The 21,041-nt window shown below is 45.5% G+C and overlaps 2 protein-coding genes across 12 annotated transcripts in view; one reads left to right on the top strand and one right to left on the bottom strand.

The window, feature by feature from the left end:
* slf1 (SMC5-SMC6 complex localization factor 1) overlaps positions 1–11,250 on the bottom strand; it is a 59,614-nt gene extending 48,364 nt beyond the window's left edge. For 2 of the 5 annotated variants that reach the window (XR_011189126.1, XM_069187523.1), the window contains exons 1-10: positions 10,945–11,250; positions 8,948–9,117; positions 6,592–6,670; positions 5,706–5,886; positions 5,190–5,340; positions 4,398–4,505; positions 3,763–3,831; positions 3,293–3,439; positions 586–752; positions 130–264 (exon numbers count right to left, since the gene is read on the bottom strand). Coding sequence is in view for 4 of the 5 variants with exons in the window: in XM_069187523.1 (XP_069043624.1) it covers positions 130–264; positions 586–752; positions 3,293–3,439; positions 3,763–3,831; positions 4,398–4,505; positions 5,190–5,340; positions 5,706–5,886; positions 6,592–6,670; positions 8,948–9,117; positions 10,945–11,155 (1,418 nt within the window). In the remaining variant the exon portion in view is untranslated. Of the gene's footprint in view, positions 1–129; positions 265–585; positions 753–3,292; positions 3,440–3,762; positions 3,832–4,397; positions 4,506–5,189; positions 5,341–5,705; positions 5,887–6,591; positions 6,671–8,947; positions 9,118–10,591; positions 10,745–10,944 lie in introns of all 5 variants that reach the window. The other 3 variants (XM_069187524.1, XM_069187525.1, XM_069187526.1) reach the window with 3 other exon arrangements.
* Positions 11,251–11,534: 284 nt separating this feature from the next.
* kiaa0825 (KIAA0825 ortholog) overlaps positions 11,535–21,041 on the top strand; it is a 145,257-nt gene continuing 135,750 nt past the window's right edge. For 4 of the 7 annotated variants that reach the window (XR_011189125.1, XM_069187520.1, XM_069187521.1 and 1 more), the window contains exons 1-3: positions 11,535–11,641; positions 12,325–12,366; positions 15,594–15,733. Coding sequence is in view for 6 of the 7 variants with exons in the window: in XM_069187520.1 (XP_069043621.1) it covers positions 15,603–15,733 (131 nt within the window). In the remaining variant the exon portion in view is untranslated. The other 3 variants (XM_069187518.1, XM_069187519.1, XM_069187522.1) reach the window with 3 other exon arrangements.

Genomic DNA, 21,041 nt, shown 5'->3' with positions numbered 1-21,041 from the left:
TAGGGGTGAAGAAAGGCTATGTCTAGGCTGCACAAAGAGGGAGAAAAGCGTTCCAAGTGCTAATCCCAAAATTATTCTTTAAAACAGAAGAGGCAGCGGACAAAGTAAGTCACAGAGTGTCGGGCTTACCTGGTGTTTAAGGAGTGGAGATCAAACCTGTAGAGATCGAGAAGGAAGGCCAGGAGATGGGCGTGGAACTTCTCCTGCTCTGGGCTGACGGGCTCAGGGCAGAGGTGGCAGCAGGGACCGCCGGACACGAGCCGCCTGGCCGGAGGAAGCACAGGGAGTCAGCTTCCGGCTCAGCTCTCCACCCCCACGCGGTTCACGCCAGCCCGAGGGAGCTGGTGTCTGCACCGACCACGTCTACACATTCAACTCTACCCTACACGCCTCTTGGCTCGATCAGACCCCCCCCTACTATTAGAACACCTGCTTTTCTTCACAGCCTTTTCCTCTGGCTTCTTTGGAAGTCTTTTGCTTCGTCCCCCGGCACTAAAGCACGGTGAACAAGGAGCTGCTTGCATCACAGCCCGACGACGGAGAGGAAGAGGCAGCGCTCCGCCGGCGTGGAACAGCCCTGCTCACCTGGCAGACGCCTCCAGAAAGGCCCAAGGCCCCTCCTTGCACTCGGGACACTGCAGGAGGCTCAGGAAGTACCCGACTCGGGAGGGCCACCCCCAGGGAGGGTTATTGCGGAACACGTCGTGCAGCGTGTTCAGAAACGTGATCACGAACAGCGGGCTTTCAGCGTCCTGGAGAACACAGCGAGTGAGGAGAGGTGGGATTTAGTATCTCGGCACCGAACGCCCCTTTTAAACATCCGGCGTGGAGAACACGTGGCTATCGACTCGTTGTTAATTCAGTCTCGCGGATTGTGCTGAACTGGTAGTTTCCACTAATCTGGAATCCTATCTTTATTAGATTTCACAGGAAACAGATTAGAGTGAGTATCTACATACGGCAAGGGTCTGAACAGCCAGTGACTGCTTTTGAAATGCAATCAATCTTCAATGAAACTAAAATGAAAGGAAGAAAAAAAATATCTTAAGACAAACTACCTGAGAACAGAAATGACTGTATACATTCCCAAATAACTAATCTGTGTATTTTACAACTGCAGATATTAAAAAAACAACTCAACAGGTACCAGGGAGTAATATGTAAAGAGTTCCCAACTGCCACTGGATTCTGCTTTAAGAGACCTTGGTACCAGCTTAGAAGTCTGAGTAACTTTACTGACACCTTTACTAACAGGCGGAGTAACTTCCAGGGCCCTGGTGAAGCACTGTGTATCCCTGATGGAATGGTGTGACATGACCACGCAGGGATAGATGTCAGTTATGTCATGTAGTGTTAAAGTGTTCGTACGTTTTGCAAATGTCTTTGGGTGTAAAAGACAGCCGCTCTGATGAGAGATAAATTTCTGAAATATCTGACGATAAACCTTGACAGGATGGTAGGTACTAAAACAACATAAACCCTGATCCTTAACACAGTCAATACATCAATGTTTAAACAAATAACTGCCCCTTCTCCAAAAAGTCAAATGTTACTTTCTATACTTTAAAATAATGCTGAAAGAAAAAACTTTTATGCAAGTGCTTATATACAGTATGAAGCCTATCTACAGATACACTGTATGCAAATCTATTGCATGCCATCAGAGCATCGGACTAACTTTGTGACCGACAGGCACAATATTTTTCGAAAGAACGAAACCAGTTTCCCACCTTCTACAAAGACAGATGCATTCCTAGTTGCAATCATACCGATCACAGAAGCACGGACGTACAATTCTTCGCGGCTCAGTGTGGCAGCTCATAGACTACCAACGCACTCAGATTCCTCCAAAGCATCAGGCTCAAGAACAGCAACCGGGTTCGCAGGGCTATGGGCCTCAGTCTTACGGCTTAAGGGGATTTTCTACACTGACGGCCTGAAAGAACTATATCTTTTCAGTCTTGAAAGGAGAAGGCAGCGAGGGGGCCCGATACAAGCGTCCTCAGTCCTCAGAGGCACTGACACACTCAGCCCAGCGCTCTTCTTCAGGACGAACCTGGAAACTCGAACCAGGGGGCACAAGTGGAAACGACTCAGAAGTGCGTTTCACACCCAGGACAGGAGACCCGTGGACTTAAAGGTCCAATAAGGCTACTATCTACCTAACAGGCAGGTGGGCCGAACGGCCTCCTCTCATTGGTAAATAGTTTTTTTGAAAGTAAGAACTTTTTAAAAAGTTCTTACTCCTTATAACTGTTCTGTATTGGTTTCAGTTGAAAAAAACACTTTTATGCCTACAATGCCACACTACCGCATAAGAAAAAATATTAAGCTGTTTAATACTTATGTGTATTATTAAGGTATTAAAATAATAATTAAAATGTTCTTTCATTTTTTTCTAAGGGTACTTTTGCTCTTTTATCTTTAATAATAATAGGCTGCGGATGTTATTCAAAACACCGAGACATCTAAACAGCTGGGCACTTTTATGGAAGCAATCTGGGCGATGCACCAAGCTCTGCTCTGCATGAGCACAGCCCCATCCAGGATCTGAACCCACTGTCTTGCACAGACGGCTCCAGAGCCCTGCCCGCCCCTCTGCACCACTGAAACACTCCAGCTGCCAGCTGACCTGCACTGCAGACCCATGCAAACACCTGGGAAAGTCGGTGTGAGCACTGATGATTCAGGTGCTTCGAGGGGCTGTATGAATGAATGGCAGTGGAACACAGACATTAGATAAGCAAATGAATGATATGCACAGGAAGAGAAACACATCATTAAAAGACTGTAATACAGTATTATTACAGTCAAAATAAATCTGTCTTTTTTTTTTAAATAGCACGGCATTGAGCATGCCTCAATCCTGTTTTATTTTCCCAGTTATTTTAGCTGGCTGAAATTCATGTTTCGGTATCTGCAATGCATGCGTTAGGATTTATGTTTTAATCTCCTTTTAATTTCTACGGATGTAGAGTATTTCCGTGAATCCGCGCTGCCGAAAAACACTGGGGCTTACAATTTATACCGCGTTTCCGGAAAAAAGAAGGTTGTGTTGTCTGAAGGCCTTCTGATTTCCTGTGCATTAAACACAATCATTAAGCACTACGCTGGATTTGTGTTCGTAGGACAAATACTATTTCAAATACTATGCAGGTCTTGATGGGTAAGCGAAGAGTACTGCTTCATCTTAAGAAGCCCGGTTCAGTGCATAACCCATTCAAGCGTATAGGAACTTGTCACACTCTTCCACCCGTTTCAAGATTAGGTTTGCTTGTTTCCAATACTCTGCCTGCAGAGCGTGGCTCATGAAGACGTGCATCAGGCCCACGGGAGGCAGGACTCCAGGACCCAGCGTCCACCGGATCTCCTCCAGAGCTTCCGTGAAGAGCCCGCTTTCTGTCAGGGTGCTGGCATTACTGAAATCTGCTCTTCTCTTCTGCAACGGGAGGATCAGTGTCAGGTCGACAAAAAACTCCTGGAGGCTGAGGTGTCACAGACGGCGACAAACTCATTCGCCGCCGCGGGGCAGACTCCTTCCTCCACACGCTGCTCGTGCATCTCACGCTCGTTAGCGATCGAACTCTGACCCACTGGTTGGGCCAGCGGCATCGTGCACGGTGGTAAGAACCCAACCAGACACAGAAGGTCAGGCAATCGACCTTTTCTTTCTGGGTAAAGATGAGACCTTTAAAACGATTACCTCATTAATCCGACCATAGTTAAGGAACTGTTTGCCAGGACTCCAATAAAGAACCTCACCTGAAGATTGCAGTCCGCCGTGGAGTAGCAGTTTTGGAAGTCAACAGACGCACATTTTGCTTGCAAAACCTAAAAAAAAAAGAAAATCAGATGTTAAGGGCTAGTAATTATTTTAAAGGGGGAAAATACATCATACAACATTGCAGCCAGGCCTTTCCTACATTTGGAGGCACGAAAGAAGATATGTGTGCCGAACTGTAGACTGGCCCTGGTGGTCCACTGTTTTGCACCCCCGTTTCACGTCGGCGATCGGGGAAAAGTAACCTTCCGATGCCCGTCAATCTCCTTCTGGGCAAAACAGCAATGTGTGCCATCTGCAGATTTGTGGATTTTTCTGTTCTGTCCTTCATTTTAAAACGGCTGCCACTACTTTATACAGTGGCTGCAGCATCTACGCGAAAGCCATCTTGCAAAGTAGATCACACCAGGTGAATCTGCCTGCGAGGGATCACCCACAGCAGAGACTGACACGCGCGAACCCATCCTGAGTTCCGGTTGGGAGAGGGGAAAAGAGAAGGAGTCTGGAGTTACATGTGGAGCAGTGGGTGTCTGGTGCCAGGGTCTGCTTAGTGTCTCGTGTTTCTTGATGGCAGGGATTTCGGCGGCACCCAGCCAGCCTTCCAGCACGCTCTCACCTCGAGTGCCAGGACGTGCTCCTTCAGCTTCAGCTCCAGTTCGGAGAAAAGCCTCTGCTGAGTGTCGGGTGAAAGAGGCGGTGGCATTGCCCTGGGGCTCTCCGTTTCCTGCAGCAGAACAGAGGGCGTGACTCTCTCACACTCTCACACCCTCTGCACCTGAGGGCCCACACCTCCCAGAGCAGCAGGGATCTGGAGTGCACGCTGGGGGCTCAGGTCCCAGGGGAGACACCCATCAGCCCAATAATAGTCATAATAATAAACACAGACAGCCAGTTTCATAAAGTATGAACTCATAGGCTTTGTTACAGCCTTAACTTTTGGTTAATAAATAGCTGTCATTAAGAAGTGACTGTAAATTATAGGTGCTGATGTACATATTATATATGGTTTTAAAATATTCTATGACAAACCAGCAAAACAAAAATTCTACTTCTACCAGACTGACTTTCATATAACTATACCCCCTTGGGTGTTAAGACACCTATTGACAAGTTATGTTTCAACCCGATTCCCACTCTCTCCCACAGTCATTAAGATGTTTCAAAACAGCAGTCCAACAGGAGGGGACGGAGACACAATCGGATATCAAAGGCTGCCCGAGATTAAAATTGAAGCACATTGAACACCCTTATTTTCTCAACTGCCAAACAAATAACGCACAACGACACATATAATGTAAAAAAAAAAGAAACAGCTAACTGTGCACAAGTACATGATCTACTTGGAAGCTCGTTATCTATGTATAATAACTACTTGTCTGTTTTAACCTTCACCCTCACGGCTACGTACCTCAAATAAATGTTGAGCAATGTAGTTCAGCGAGTAGCAGGGAGCCCCGCAGGGTGGTGTCTCCTGTCTCATGTTTTTCACCAGAACATGTGTAAATTCCTGGGTGGAAGGCGGGCAGTGATAGACCGTGGCCTTCCCGGCTTTCAGAATCCTGCAACAAGAGCAGCACCAGCAGGACGTCGATCCGTCTGTCTTTCAAAGGGAAACGCGAGTCGTAGAGCAACACTTGACCTCCGCGCAGACAGTAAAATGAGTCGCCCCTCCTCTGCGCTACCAGCCGATAATAAAAAATAAAACTCCCAGCGCTATTAAAAAAAAAAAGGGTACTGTCCCCAAGCCGCCCCTCATCAAAGTGCCCACGCCGCACTGGTCTCATCATGCACAACCAGACCAGGGTGCACCCCTGTCCCCCCCAGTTTGCCCACGCTCTGAACCAGGCACTCGCGCCCCGCCCACCAGCTCGGCCCCCACACTGCGCAGGGCAGGCAATCGCCCCCACCCCCGAAAGAGCCTCACCGTTCGAACACCTTCCTCTTGCCGGCGTCGCCCAGCAGCAGCGCAACCCTCCAGCCGCGGAACGCCCCGGCCTGCCCCCGCCAGCGCCGCGCGGGGCTCCCCCACTCGCGGGGCTCCTCGGCCAGCCAGCGGCCGGCTCTCGCGCTCTCCGTCACGTACTCGGGGCGCAGGACCCAGATACCTGCCGGCGGGGAAAAAAACACAAGCACGCACGCAAACTCAGCAGCCCTGCCGGCCTGGCCGAGAGGCCGTCGGGCGTCCGGGCCCAGAAAACCCCACTCCTGCCAGCCGGCGGGCAGAAACGCAAACTGGCAGATTGGGCCCAAGGAAGGACATCAAGGAGACGCCCTGGTTACAAACACTCCAGGGGCACCCCACGCGCACAGGCGACAGGAAACAACCGCTGAGCGGTGCGACCACCTGCTCAAGCCCCCAGCCCATTTCCAGCAGAAAACCAGAACGCCTCCCTCCCTCCCGAGCACATTTCACACCCACACACTTCACAACGACAGGCCCTCGAGCTCAGGACCCCACTGGGGGGGCGAATTCAGAAACGCGGTCTCGACCGCATCGAGCTTTCCGTACCCCCAAGGAAACACGGCTCAAAGGCTCTCTCAACGTGCCTAAGCATCCACAGCTCGCCTACAGCCAAGAACTTGACCCCTTTGACCCTGAGCAGCGAGTCGGATCCGAGACTAAAGGCTCTTGAGCCCTTTCTGAACGAGGAGACGCCACCTGTGAACAGCTTCTGCCCCAACCCCCACGACTCCTTGTTTCTTGGTACTGAAAGTTCGGATCAGATCCAGGCCCAGAGTGCAGAGAGGGGGCGGAGCACAGATGTCACACGGGGGGGGGGGTCTCTTGTTCTGCCCCCCGCTGGACCTACCTGCAGCGCAAGCCGCGAGGAACTTCTCACTGGGGCTGACGTTCCTCGCGATGAGGTGTGTGGTTCGCTCACTGTAAGCCTGCCGAGATACAATGGCACAATTACACAATTAAACCTTTTGCACACATGAAGCTGCTGAAGAGTGCCGATCACGGAGGATCGCCTCAAAAGTAAATAAAAAAAAAAAAGTCCCTCTGATTTACAATGCAGAAAGAAGGTTGCGTATCCACTGTCCTCACACACAGACACATGCGTCATTCCTCAGTTCCAGCTGCCAGGAAGACCTGCTCTATCAAGGGGAGCGGCAGCCACAGTTACAAAGCATGAGGATTTCTAATGCGTCAGTATAAGCTTGGTAAAATCTGTGATGAGGCCATGAGCATTAACATGAGAAAGGACAGCTTGGTAAGAAGTTTTTAAAGAGTCGCTGTTTCCTGAAGCCGCCAGTACAAAACCCAGTGACAGCAGCACTGGTATCCCAATCTATTCGCGTTCCCCCGCCAGACGAGTAGTTTTCGACGTGGTCAACACGAGGAGCATTTTGAGAGCTCCACACCCAGAACCGTAGATGCACCAGCATAAATGGCTTCTGGGAAGAGTGTGCCCCTCTATCTGCCCCCTCCAGCACGGGGCGAAGTCGCCTGGGGGGCCATCCTGCCACACCCACATAAAGCTACACCACCTTACGATAGACAGGATGGGCATACGAGTGCTGGCTGCACCAGCACCAGAACCCAGGGTTTGGGTCTTAAAGCCCGTCTGAGGTCATCACCTTCGGAAGGATCCAGTCACTTATCAACGCTGAACGGGCCTGACACACGCATGGATCCTGCCAGCCTGGACCCTGGTCTTACCAGCCCATCTCAACCCGATCGGGGGACTCATGTCTGCTCGCTGTCGGCCACATGTCAAAGCCGGTCGGGAACACCCTTGGCCCGTCACTCCTGATGGGACTGATGACCAAGTTGTGACGGCAGCAAGAGAAAGACTCAAACAGCTGCCAACAAGGGCAAGACTGGCATCCCGGGAACCAGCTCAAGCCACTTCACATGGCTTGAGAGGCTGAGGAGATGAAGGCAAACATTTCTGACCCCTCTTTGGATTTCTGCCGTTGAGGATTCTGAAGCATCGGCTGTGTTTCTGCCTCCGCCTCTTGGGGAAGGCTCGCTCCTGCCCTCTCGACCCCCTGTTGCCCTGAGACGCCCGTCAAAATGACGTCAAGAAAACAAAAGGGCTGCTGCTGCTGCTGCTAAAAAAGGATATCTAGAACTCCGCAGACGCCACTCGAGGAGAAAGAGCGAGGAAATCGGTCGACAGACACCACAAGGACAGGTTTGTGAAGCAGAGTGGAAATAAACCCGGCGGAGGTTGTTTTTTCCTACTTCTGGAAGACCTGCCTGGCGAATTAGATCCGAGCCTGTCCAGAAAGATCAGGGTAAATGGAGCCGACAGCAGAGCCACGGACTCTGGCTCGCCAGGGGCTTTCAATAAAAACCTTAAAGGATTCTCGCATCATTAGGCCACTAACAACCAGATAAGCAACATGGTCTCCTCTCATCTGTAACCTTTTTCTCACGTTCGTAGGAAGGGAAAAAAAGGTCAAGAACTTTATAATGTAGTTTCAGCTCAGGGGATTACAATCACTGCAAAGAAGGTGCAATGACTATAAAAAGAGGCAATTGAGGGCGAGGATAAAATTAAAAAGTCAAAAATACATTGCAATATCAGAACAAATTAGGTCAGCTATCAGATCTAACCTTCAGCTGCTATTATTCTAATCAACTGAGTGATAGGTACAGCGTAGCCTTCCATCATTTTAGATTAAAATTCAACTCAATGAAGCTGGCCAGAATCAAAGACCCGAAAGCAAAAAAGTTTGTCACACGCGAAAATCATATTGACGGACGAGCATTTTAATGAAGGGGGTTTCCTCGAGATCCGCTGCCCTCTGCTCCAGGTGTGGTGTAAAGAGAGTGGACGCATGCTTCCTAAAGCTGAGCCAACAGGGCACTGCACCTTTCTCAACCGCGCAGAACAGAACTGTTTTAGAAGACCCACTGCCGATCAGCCGCTTGTTAAACACGACCAAGTGCTTAATCAGAGGTGCAGAATGTCGATCACCGACAGCCATCACTCCTTCTTCTCTGAAAGACCTAACTGAGCTCGTCATTCCCTGACTTCAGGGTGCTGGTCCCGCTGGGAATGTGGGAATGTGGGTTGGACGGTCGTTCCCTTTCCCTTGACAGCTGATTACTGTCTCAGCTGATCCCCCCCAGCTGGTCATTCAAGGAGAACTGGAAGTGCTGCAGAGACACCAGCACTCCGGGAGCAGGACTGGACACAAACCCCAACTCACCGATCCACCAGCGTATATCCCGCCCAGACTGGAAATGCACTTCAGCAAACTCCTCTTCGTCTCTGCGTTTCGGATTCCAGAGATCTGGAAAACGCGTTCCGGCTCGGCAGCCATTCTAGAGAGACAACACATTCCTTGACATCTCTCAACCCCGTTTCTGCAGACTGAAGCTGGTGAGAAAGAGGGAATTAAAACTTTTCACCTCCCCCATGAACTTCACTGTATTTTTATTGTGTTACAATAAAGAATCATAATATATTTAACCGGGAGCTTTCGCCACTGATCGAGAGAAAACACTCTGTAATGTCAAAGGGAAAACGAAATTCTACAAATCCTCCTAAATTAATGATCAATATTTAAAAAAGAAAATAACTGATCACATACTGTACAGTATTCACCCCCTTTTTATCAGTATGTGGGAGAGGCATGCTTGGCAGAAATCACGGTAATGGGTCTGCTTGCTTCAGTTTATCGGCACACTGGGACACCGCAGTTTTTGCCCACTCTACTTTGCAAAATTGCTCAGACTCCCTCAGGTTGGATGGGAAAAAGTTGATGAACAGGAATTTTTCAACTCCTGCCACGGATGCTTGACTGGATTGGGGTCCGGGCTTTGACTTTCCAAGCCACTCCAAAGCTTGGCCTCGGCCGTATGTTTTGGGTCGGTCCAGTGTCCCTTGCAGACTGTCGCAGGTTTTCCTCCAAGATTTCTCTGTACTTTCCGCATCCATTTTTCCTTCTAACGTCACAATTCTTCCAGGCCCTGATGCAGTGACAAGGCACCCATGTCATATGCACAGTTTCTCCCATCTCAGCCATGGAAGACTCTAACTCCTTTAGAAGTGTCACAGGCCTCTTGATGGCCTCACTGACTAGTGCTCTTCTCACACAGATACTCAGTTTTTGAGGACACTCTGTTTCACAGTTGTGCCATATTGTCTACATTTCTTTAGAATGGACTTTATTGTGCTTTGGGGGATATAATGTAATGCCTTGGAAATTTTCTTATACCCTTCCCCTGACTGGAGCTTTTCAATAACCCTCTCCATGACTTACTGTGAAAGCTCCTTTGTCTTCATGATGTAACTTGTGTTGGGAGCTGTAATAATGAACCGTGGGACCTCCCAGAGACGTGTTCAGTTACACTTATCCTGAACGCATGTGAAACACCCTTACTGCGCGCTGGTGGACCCCATCCAACAAATGATGTGACTGGTAAAGACATCTGTCGGCGACACCAGAGCCCACTTAGGCGTGTCATAGTGAAGGAGGGTGAATATTTATGCAAATGCTTATTTTCTGCTTTGTATTTATAACTGATTAAGTAGGATCTGTTCTCACATTCGTTTCCACTTTGACATTATAGCGTGTTTTGTGTTGATCAATGGCAAAAAGCCCCAAATAAATACATTGGGCGTCTATTAATGTGAAAAGGTCCAAGGGGGGGTGAATATAGTACGTTTGCTAGCCGTTTCAAGGTTGTTTCGATCTGGCCTGGAGGAAAACCAATATTAAGATGCTGTACTATTTTCTGTCTTAGAAACACGAACCCCAAGCTTATCAAAAAATGGCAAGTTCTCCTTTCCTTTCAAAACATATTTAAAAAAAAAAGAAAAGACGCCTTTAAAACCATAAGGCTCGCACCTTTTATTCCTCTTCTCCCCGTTGTGAATTAGTTATCCGTGTCTCCTGGACACCCGGCAGAGGTTTACCCCGCAGGGAGAAACCCCACGGTCACTCACCCACACGGGGGGTGAGACGTGAAACTCCTCCAGGTGTTCGGAGCAGGCGACCGCGCTGGCGGAACCGAAACCAAAACAAAAAAAAAATCAAAACAAAAGACACGGAGTCACAGCAGCTGTGACGGGGAGTCCAGAGCCTCACGCCAAAAAGTGAACCACATCACACCGTTCCCACTGCCAGAATTACACAGGGCGCCCGCTGTAGAATAAGTGACACGAGTTTAATAACGCAGTATTTTTAGGGCCGTGACGTACCTTGCAGACCGCTCACATCCCCACCCCTGCCAGCGCCGCTCATTTTAGCGCCAAAAGGTTTCAGACCGCCAGCACGCGCCCGGCCGGGGGCGTACCATCCCTGTACGAGCAGGGGTGGGCCGCCAGAACACCACCCGCAAGGTGACCCCACCATCCACCAAAACAAGTGGCGCGGAAGTGGAATCTGTCTCGAAGAGCTCGCGAATAGCATCAGCCGTGGGGAGGGGGGGGGGGAAGAAAGCTTCTTTCCAGTCACGCACCCGCACCAACCTTTCGCACCCCCAAACACAGACACCCCTGCCGCTTGCGAATGCTCCAGTCTCACCGGTCTCGTGGGGACGATCGGGCGGACTGTTTCACTTCCATAACAGGGGTGAACACGGGCATGTGTCGGCTCCGAACACCGGGATTGACTTTAGATTCAATGTTATGTACATTTTACCAAATATACTTTAATTTTTAAGACGTCACATATATATTGTATTAGTTGATGAATGTTTATGTCTCTGAAATATAATTCGTCGGACCACCTCAAACACCCAGAAAACCGTGATGTGCTAGTCCTCTGCGGCGGAAGTTGATGGTTGTTTCTTCCGGTTGGTTGTTAGAGACGCTCTTAGGCTGTGAGAGGAGTGAGGGTTTCACTTTCATGATGCGGGAAATTAATTTCAATCTGTGTTGCCCGTTGTGGGTCCTGGTACGCTCATTCAGTGTTTCTAGCTGAAACGGAATCCTTTTTGTAAACGCACACGGATGCCTCATAAGCATTTTTTAGTACTGTTTCCAAAAAACGTAAATAAACATTTGACGATAGCCTAGACGCTGGACATAAAACTGTTCAAAGCCACGTCTAAACAACATACAGTATGTGTGTTTTTTTATGATCTCGCTCGGATTTATTGGCGGATATTTTAACAAACGACAACTACAAAATACTGGGGTCGTCGTTTTGATTGGCACCTGCAATAAGTCTATCAGAGAACCGTTGAATGTGTTTTCAAAACTTGGAAAAACATACCTCACCAAAAAATACTGACGACCTCGCACTATAAACAAATGTAAATTAATTTTATTACTATCATATTTATTGCAACTGTTAAATAGGTGGAGCAATGTATGCTCTTGTAACGATAGTTTCAGAATAAAGGAAAGGTCTCAGTAAATTGATAAAGGAATGATTCATTTATTTTGCAATGTGGTTTGAACTCGTGAGTACCAGGGAAACTGGACATTTGTCGCGGTTTGAACCACCGTTCAGTAAGCTGTCAGACACTTTAAGATGATACTGCATTGGCGGTTCCCTTGAGTATTAGACGAGTCTTTCACTCTATGACCCCAGTTTAAAAGTGTGTTTTAAACAGTCATCCATCTCGTCCACAGGCAGTGGGAAGGAAGTCCCGGGACTCGGCCGTTTGACTCAAGGTACTGTGTTCTCTCTGTGCTCCTTGTCTGCTTTTCTACACGTAGTTGCATTGAATACTGTACTAGAAGCGATCAGTCTCTCGGATACAGAAAGCTGACTCACTGCTGTTGGACTCTTCCATCTGTTTAGCCCCCCCCCCATTAAACGACAGGGAGTTGTTTCTAAAGGCCTTAAAATGACAGTTCCTAGACCCCCCCCCCCCCATTTTCTGCCCTCAAAAGATATGTTATCAGAGTGTCTGTTCACACTTAAAGCCCAATAAATGTGCCCTACAGTTTGACAATCCTTTTCTGTTAAGTATTCCTTTGAAAAAGAAAAGCAAGGATCCATCCACCTCTTTCCAAGACAACGTCAACAATCCAGAAATGGATTTTATGACGATTCTGTAGCATAAATAACCTTTAAACAATGAAAAATGGCATTTCTGCTATTTGAATGGAAAACGGAGATAGAGCTCAGGCTTTGACCTCTTCTGATGGGAGGACTCTATCCCAGATTGGTTTGTTATTTTCTTGCTTGAGCTGGGCTGGTTCACAGCAGAGGAAGTGTTCTGAAAATTCAGCCTTTGATGAAGTAAAATATTAACATATTATTTGCATGGTAATACATGTCCTATCTAATTTTTTTAAGGATGTTTCTTCTGTTTTTTTTGGAAGATTTTTTTTATAACAGCGTGTAATGGGCAGCTTTCACCAAAGGTAATAGAATAGAACTTGAAAATTGCACAAGCTTACAACGTGCACAAACAGAAGACTTGAGATAAGTTTGAGTTACATGTGGTTTCACTGTGTATTGTGTGTGTATTCAGTTCACTTAATGCTTGTGCCACCTGTGTTCTACATAGAACACCAGAGCATTCAATTCTGTTGCATTGGCTATGTCTTAGGAAATCTCTACCAGTGTATAAAGACCAGCATAATGGAAGTAAAAAAAAAACTTTTGTTTTTTAAAAAAAGAGGTCTTTAATAAATTGCAGACCTTTGAAATACCTAAAATGTTAGTCTACTCTAATAGTAGTAATAGTAGTAAATGTGCAAACTTGGGGTAAATAATGTCAAGTTGTATGGCATATAATTTAAAGAATCATATTGCTGAACTTCAGAGACGTTTTCAGGAAACACTTGCGTGAGAGGTTTCTCTTGCCCTCTCTGACTGAAACCAGCCTGTTCGCCCTGTGGCCAGAGAAGTTTCAAGGATTTTATTGCACAGCTCTAATTATTAACAGTTTTAAGTGCACAAAGTCAATGCCACATTCTTGAATACTACACAAAATAAAAAGATAAGGCGCTCATTTAAAATCCTTTTAGCAATTAACCTCCACTGTATGCCAAAGACTTTTCTTTTTCTCATAAGAAATATTCACAATTAGCTGTGTTTAACCTTTAACCTACGCTAAACTATGGTATATTCATCAGAAGAAACAGAGATTAATAAATTAAATAGTTTTATTGAAAATCAGCTGGACTTCAAGCACAATTAAGTGAAATACTCAATTTCATTTTTTTAAAATTAGTTCTGTAGCTGTAAGGTGATGGCCTTTGTTATGAATAAAAACTAATGTTTAAACTGGGATCATCACACAAATAGCTATTTTCATTTATAGCGAATAGGAATGAAAGGAGAGTTGCTAGGATTTAAGCTAACTGTTTTCATGATTAAACTGCCTACAGTTTCTCTAAATGCACAGTTTACAATCTGCAGACCTTCTAATTGTAACAGGCTGTCATTGTCTCACCATGGTTGTTACTTTTTAATCTGAAATATATTTTGAGTTATACATTCAGTATATGCATATTTGAATTATGGATTAATTCAAAACCTGTTTAAAGAAACAAAGTATTCATTAAAATTACAGTATATGTTCAAATGTACTTGCATCTTCAATGACTATAATAGTGTCTATCATTCTTGGCTTTGCTTATGCATCTTTTTTTTAAATTAACAAAATATTGATGTAAATTTAATCAAAGGTTTTTGCCTATGTTTTAAAAAAATGCTGCACATCTGCACTGTTAGAACAGGCTGCTAAATATTTTACAAGTTCCTCATTATTACAAGAACAGTATAGGTGGTATGTATGTGAGAGACGAGATGAGCTCGTTTCACTTGATGTGGTAACTGCCGTGTGAATAAATACGTCTTCCCTGTGTGGCAGCTTTCAAAAACTCTGAAGTTTTCACATTTGTTTTCAAAATAAATAATGAAAAAAAAATCTAGTCCGCCTTGTCCTAATTAGGGTTTTGCAGTGACAGTAAAAACTTGACACTTTATCATTGCTTTCGCTTACTTCAGACACATGCAGTGATGTGCAGCCTTTTGTGTAACATATTTCCTTTTTCTCCTTTTGCTCCATAATTACATCGTTGGCTTTCTAATCCCACAAATGAAACCCTGCACATTGCAGCAGGTCCCTTTATAAACTGGCTGCCTGATAGAGGGGCTGGTGGGGGGAGAGAAGAGGAAATAATACAAATACAAGCTTAACTGTAGAGATTGTCAAGTGAGGAAATAATATTTGTCCAGCTGGACAGCTTTCTTTTGTACGGGGTAAATGAATGTTGAGATTCTGTCTTCGAGCTGAAGGCTTTTGTGTCAGGAAGGTATCGCAGGCTGTTTGTAGTTTGACAGGGATTATTAAAATCAGGGGAGATGAAGGGAAGGGAGTGTGAGAAAGTGAAATTGACACTGACACTCTCCATTATAGTCCACTTGACTCATGATGACTGTGTTGATATCATAGATCCCCCAGTGCTGGATTTGCTGTTAGGATATGTTAAGTATCAAGTACTAAAGAATACAGCAGCAGAGGGGGATTGTTTATTTAAAATGAGAATGAAGATCCCTTTTCTGTTAACTCATTACCGTCCTGCAGTCCTTCACCGAGTCTATGCATTTATGATCAGTCCTTGCTTCGCACAGTGCCTCGGCCTGTCTCAAGACAGAAAAAATAAAGGAATAAAACACTCACTCCACACAGGTGTTGGTGTAAAGTCAGACAGATGATACAGTGGATGTATAATCTGCGATCTGCCCATAGGGAAATCAAATAACTGTCTCTGAGATGTCGTAATTTTATGTTTATGTATAACAGAATAAAATAATCCGTTTATTTTTTCATTGAAATGATTCCTGGAATGTGACTGAGTCATTTCACATTTGCCAATAAGGGGAAAATGTGGATGTTCTGGGAAGCCAGGCTTGCGATGTGTGTTGTGCTTGCTTCCAGCTGTCAGAGATGGAGTGGCAGGGAGAGTTCCTTCAAGACCACTGCTTTGCAGGCTGCGTGTTCAGTGGCGTGCCGGGGGACCTGGAGATCCAGCAAGCGCTGCAGGATACCGAGGAGAAGCTGAAGCTGAATGCCTTGTGGTGAGAGCTTCATATGACTCTGTCACGCAAAATGAAAAGGCCAAGAACAGATTCCCTTTTGTTGATAACACAATATTGGTGTTGCTCAATTAAAATGCTTTGGCAAGCTTTTTTTTCTCCCCCCCAATATGTCCAAAAACTATTTTTTTCTATCCTGCTGTTTCAGTAGGCTCTACGCTCTTTCAGCATGTGCCACATCTCGCAGCTCGTGTACACAGAGTATTGCAATTGAATGTTGTCCCCTAGGAAAACGCGGGGAACCTCTCTGAAAGGACTAATAATGGATGAACCGATCCGGCCTTGTGATGCAAGCAGTCATTCAATGTCTCAATTAGTATTGAATTCTCTGAGTGGGATGTGGGAACACTGGCTGTTGATTCTCTAAAGGAGCCATCGAAAAGAAACCTTGCATACCTATCGCTGTTTCAAAGGAGCCCTCGGCACAGTATTGCAGGAAAAGCATTCGGAAGTATCATTCCTTTAGTAAGCGTCATAAGGGGCTCATCGACCAAGCAGCTAGTCTGTTGTATAATGAGGAGTAATTCTATGCAAAGAGTCACTGATGAATTTCTGGATTTAATAGTCTTTTACAGGATAGTGTCCTTGCATGAAGGTTACCTACAGAGAGGGGGGATTCAGGTGCAGTTTAATACTAGCTCTCGATCTCTTCACTTGATATGGATTTTAACTTTGAAGTGCATAACCTGAATACACACTTAGCATCCGCATGTACTTCATTTCATTCAATTACCTCTTAATTAACAATATAAATTGAAGCTGAGCTTTGCTATACATTAAGTTGTTAACCCCATCCTATTTATAACTGTGGTCCGCAATTATAATTTAAACTTGTTTCAATTCATTTAGATTACTATGCTAATCATTTAAGAGGGTTTATTGTACAAGTGTCACCTGTGTGGTTAATATTTTTTCCCATTTCAAAGCACAAGGCTAACCCAGCAATTGCTAACTACTGTATTTATATTTTCTATAAGAACTCTGGGTTTTTCCAAGGATCTGTCAAGATTGTCAACAGTTTTTAGTATTAAACATTCATTTTAACTGTGAATCATTGCATTAATACACTTTTTTTATTTAATCTTTTCTGAGTTTGAAAGGGACAATTAAACCTTAAATAGCATCAAATTGAAGGAATTAAGTCTTTGAAAATATACAAATCTCAGTAAAACATTCACAAAAAGGAGATTTGTCTGCTTAAAACTCATAAAGCCACAGAACAAAGCCAGCATTGTCCTTGGAAACCTGCAGGTTTTTAGCAGCACAGCCACTGGAAGCCAGAAATAAATTTGCCTCATGTGTCTCATGCCCAAATCCACTGTCACATGTCCCCCAACTGGAAGCCCTTCCAGCGTGTTTTCTCTCATTTTATTTTAGTGGGGAGGCTGAAATCGGCACTCTAATCAGAAAAAAAATAGAGAAAAAGAACTTGCATATATTGCAGCATTGTGACTAGGTTTTAATAGGCTAACTCACAGGTTTGTGTGGCCCTGTGATCTTGATGTTGAAGAGCCTGGGAATCATTAAGGTCCACTCTCAGGTCCTGTAGGGAGTTTGTACTCGAGTCAACAATGTTCTTTGTAGATCTATAACAGATTTTTTGCTCAGAAATAGGCAAGAGCAGCTTAAAATGTTTTAGTGATTTCTCGCAGTAAAATGGCTAAATCCTCCTTTAAAGACACAAGGTTTTGAATACAGCTACTGTGTTATAGTAGGTATCGCATGCTAGCACATTCACTTATGCATTGGTTGTCCATTGTGGTCATTGTGGAAGATTGTCTTTGACAGGATCAGGCTGTGCAGACCAAACACCTAACCTTGAACTTGGAACAGCACACTCATAATGAGAAGACTTACTAAGCGGGAGTATGTAGCAAACAGAGGGTAGGAAGGAACAAAAGATGGAGAGAAACAGTGGAGTAGGAACAGGATGCGCTCGACTGGGTTCTTGAGATATGATGGCAGTCAGTGGAAGACCAGCGTTAGAATGAATAGCCTTTTGTGAACTGAGTAGCTCTTGTGATGCAAAAAAGGTGTACATAGGTGGCTGCTTCTGCTTTAGAATTGTGAGAATTGCTTCAGTCTCCCGCTCTGCAGGGTGAATCAGGCTGGCTCTGTGAAGCCCCTCTCTCAAGGCTCTGATTTCTGGTTGGATTGTAACGGGTGATAATGGGGACTGAAATGAGCGATACAAGATGTGCAGGTTGGGCAGGAGTTTCTAGGGAGACAACTGTACGATGTGGCTGTGGTCAGCTCACTTCTGTGCTTTCCCTTTGCTTCCTCGTTCTGACAAAGTGCTGGGCTCCTTCCCACATGTTCCCAGATGTTCCTCCCATCTGGTTTGTTCAGGGGCCACAGTCTCCCAGGCTGTTGACGTTTTGTCTTTGAGTTTGTGTCCACCACATCTCTGACACACTCCTTCCGGCCTCCTCTGGTGCGATTGCCTTGGCGAAGCTGGGAGAAGAGAATCTTCTCTGGGAGCCTGGAGTCTGACATCCAGAGCCAATGCTGGATGAGCACAGCTTCAGCGCTGGTGGTGCTGTCTGGAAGAGAGAGTGCTGTTGTTGTTCAGTCTGTCCTCCCACTTGACATGCAAAGTGTTTTTTAAAGAGCTCTAGAGATATAACCCTAGACTCTTTAAGTGTATCCTGCCTGCCATGTTTCAGCCAGTTTCAGTTCTAATGTTGCAATTCTCCAGCATTCTCTTCCTCAGATGGACAGTCTCACTTGTGTACAGTATTTCAGATAATTACTGAATCTCTTTGTCAACCATAGCCTTCTGTGAGCGGTAACTTCCAATATATGAAAGGTATCCAACATGCTGTAGACACATATTGTGGATCCAAACCAGTGGAAGTATGGCATGAGGACTTTGGTTTTCTGAATATTAAGTTGACGTATCTGAGAAAACTCCTCCTGTGTCTAAGTCCATATGAAGGCAATTATCTGGAGATTCACTTTTGTCAGGTTGTGTACTGCAGCACTATCAGCTGCGGGAGTTTAAATACTGAAGTCTGGGTGTTTTGGGACTGGAGCTGCTGGAGATTAAATAATTTACCGTCCATTTGGTATTGTCAGCCGCAATTCATTGGAGAGCTTGTCTCCGATCACCTGGGACATTTTACTCAGGAACTTGAAAATAGAGACCGGGCAATGACATGCTGTTGTCTAACTCCTGTCCAGATTTAAAGGGGCTCTGCAGTGGATCCATTATTAAGTATTACTGCACACACATAATGACAAAACAGATGAAGGACGCTCACAAACTTTGGAGGGTGTACATAGTTCAGGAGGGTTTTCCAGGCGGCTTCGCAACTCACCAAGTCAAAAGCCCTAAGTAACCCAACACGTGCGTTTTAGGAATGCGATTGGCAAGCAGGCTGGTTCCACTGTCCACCTCCTTGTCCTCTCTGTCCATGGGTATGCATGTGAGTTCACCTTGTCCTCTCTGTCTATGGGTATGCATGTGAGATAGATAGATAGCTCACCTTGTCCTCTCTGTCCATGGGTATGCATGTGAGCTCACCTTGTCCTCTCTGTCCATGGGTATGCATGTGAGCTCACCTTGTCCTCTCTGTCCATGGGTATGCATGTGAGTTACCTTGTCCTCTCTGTCCATGGGTATGCATGTGAAATAGATAGATAGCTCACCTTGTCCTCTCTGTCCATGGGTATGCATGGGAGCTCACCTTGTCCTCTCTGTCCATGGGTATGCATGTGAGATAGATAGATAGCTTACCTTGTCCTCTCTGTCCATGGGTATGCAAGTGAGCTCACCTTGTCCTCTCTGTCCATGGGTATGCATGGGAGCTCACCTTGTCCTCTCTGTCCATGGGTATGCATGGGAGCTCACCTTGTCCTCTCTGTCCATGGGTATGCATGTGAGCTCACCATCGACAGGGTGAAGTATAGGCTGTCTTCTCCGGTCCTGGAGCTGCAGTGAGGCTGTGAAGGCTTGTTAGGATTCCTGCTTCCTCCACAACCTAGGTGCTGCCTCCAAGTCTTCAGCCAGGGTCAGAAAAAAGTGTGGAATATCTCTGGAATATCTCACAGCTTTTCCAGGATCCACAGAGGACAAAGCTCCTTGTGAGGATCACCAACTGTTAAGCCATGAGACTCTTCAATTTTTAATTTATCTTGATTGCTATTGTAATTGAAGTAAACTCATAAATATTGATAATCCATTGCAAGAGTAGTGGATTAATGGAGTTCGTGATCACGAGAACAGAACAATTGCCTTTAAATAGCAGATTTACAATGATCCAGTAGATGGCTTTAAAGGTTTGCGCAGATCTGTGATTTACGGATTTGGTCTAAGCTACGAGCACACATAGCAGAGCAGCCTAATGATGAGTCGATGTCACTATTAAAACTTTTTTTAGGTAATTACACTGCAGTCATAATTGCAATCATAGTTTAGGAGCATACGTTAATTAAAAATGTACATGTTTTGTAAAGGTTGGAAATTAGCATAAATATTTAAATGTTTTCTCATTTTGATACTGTATACAAAATGATTGACGTTGTTTCTTTGGGTGTGCATGGGGGTGTTGATTATAATGAATACTAATACATATTTCTCCTTTTTTTGTGGTATAAAATGTATATCTTTTTTTACAAGAGTATTGAAATGATCTTAATTAGCACAGTTTTGAGACTCATAATTTGATATTAATGTTATGATGACAAAACACACCTTGAACAGGAGGCTGCTATCTTCTTAACAAACCTTACTAATTGTTCGCAGTCTTCCTGCTTTGGCAGCTTTCCAGGCATTGTCGCCTGTGTCCCTGTAAACTGTAATTGTTGTGTTAAAAGAAGTGTCATCTGATTCATTGAAAAGTGTGGTGATAATGCAAAGAGATGGTTGGGGGGGGTCTTTGCACCAGTCTGTCTGCTTTCCTTATCCTCCTCGTTCTGTCCCTGAACATCCGGAAACCTGGGAAACGGGAACATGTGCTTCGGGACCCTCCTTGTGGCAGAACTGTGCGGTTGTGCGTGTTCAGTGTTGCACCCTTATGTCTGAACTCCTGCTCTGGGAACGCGAGGGTTAAAGTGCCGTGTTTGCGCCCTGTTCCTGGGGGCAGGTGCTTCCCCAGCGCCCTGGTGTGGCTGTGTGGAAGTCAGCGGAATTTTAATGGGGCATCGTTCTCTTGAGATTTATTTCCATTTGTCTATATTTGCCGTGCCCTCCCCTCATGTTATTTCTGGTTGTAAGACAGCCAAGGAGGCCAAAGTAAATGCAGGGAAGTTTACTGAATGCCATTTGTTCCAGAAACAGGACGTGAAA

The sequence above is a fragment of the Lepisosteus oculatus genome, chromosome 3, assembly GCF_040954835.1.
Source record: "Lepisosteus oculatus isolate fLepOcu1 chromosome 3, fLepOcu1.hap2, whole genome shotgun sequence".
NCBI lineage: Eukaryota > Metazoa > Chordata > Actinopteri > Semionotiformes > Lepisosteidae > Lepisosteus > Lepisosteus oculatus.
Note: the sequence above shows the minus strand (reverse complement) of the source record. Positions and strands in the feature narration are given on the sequence as shown.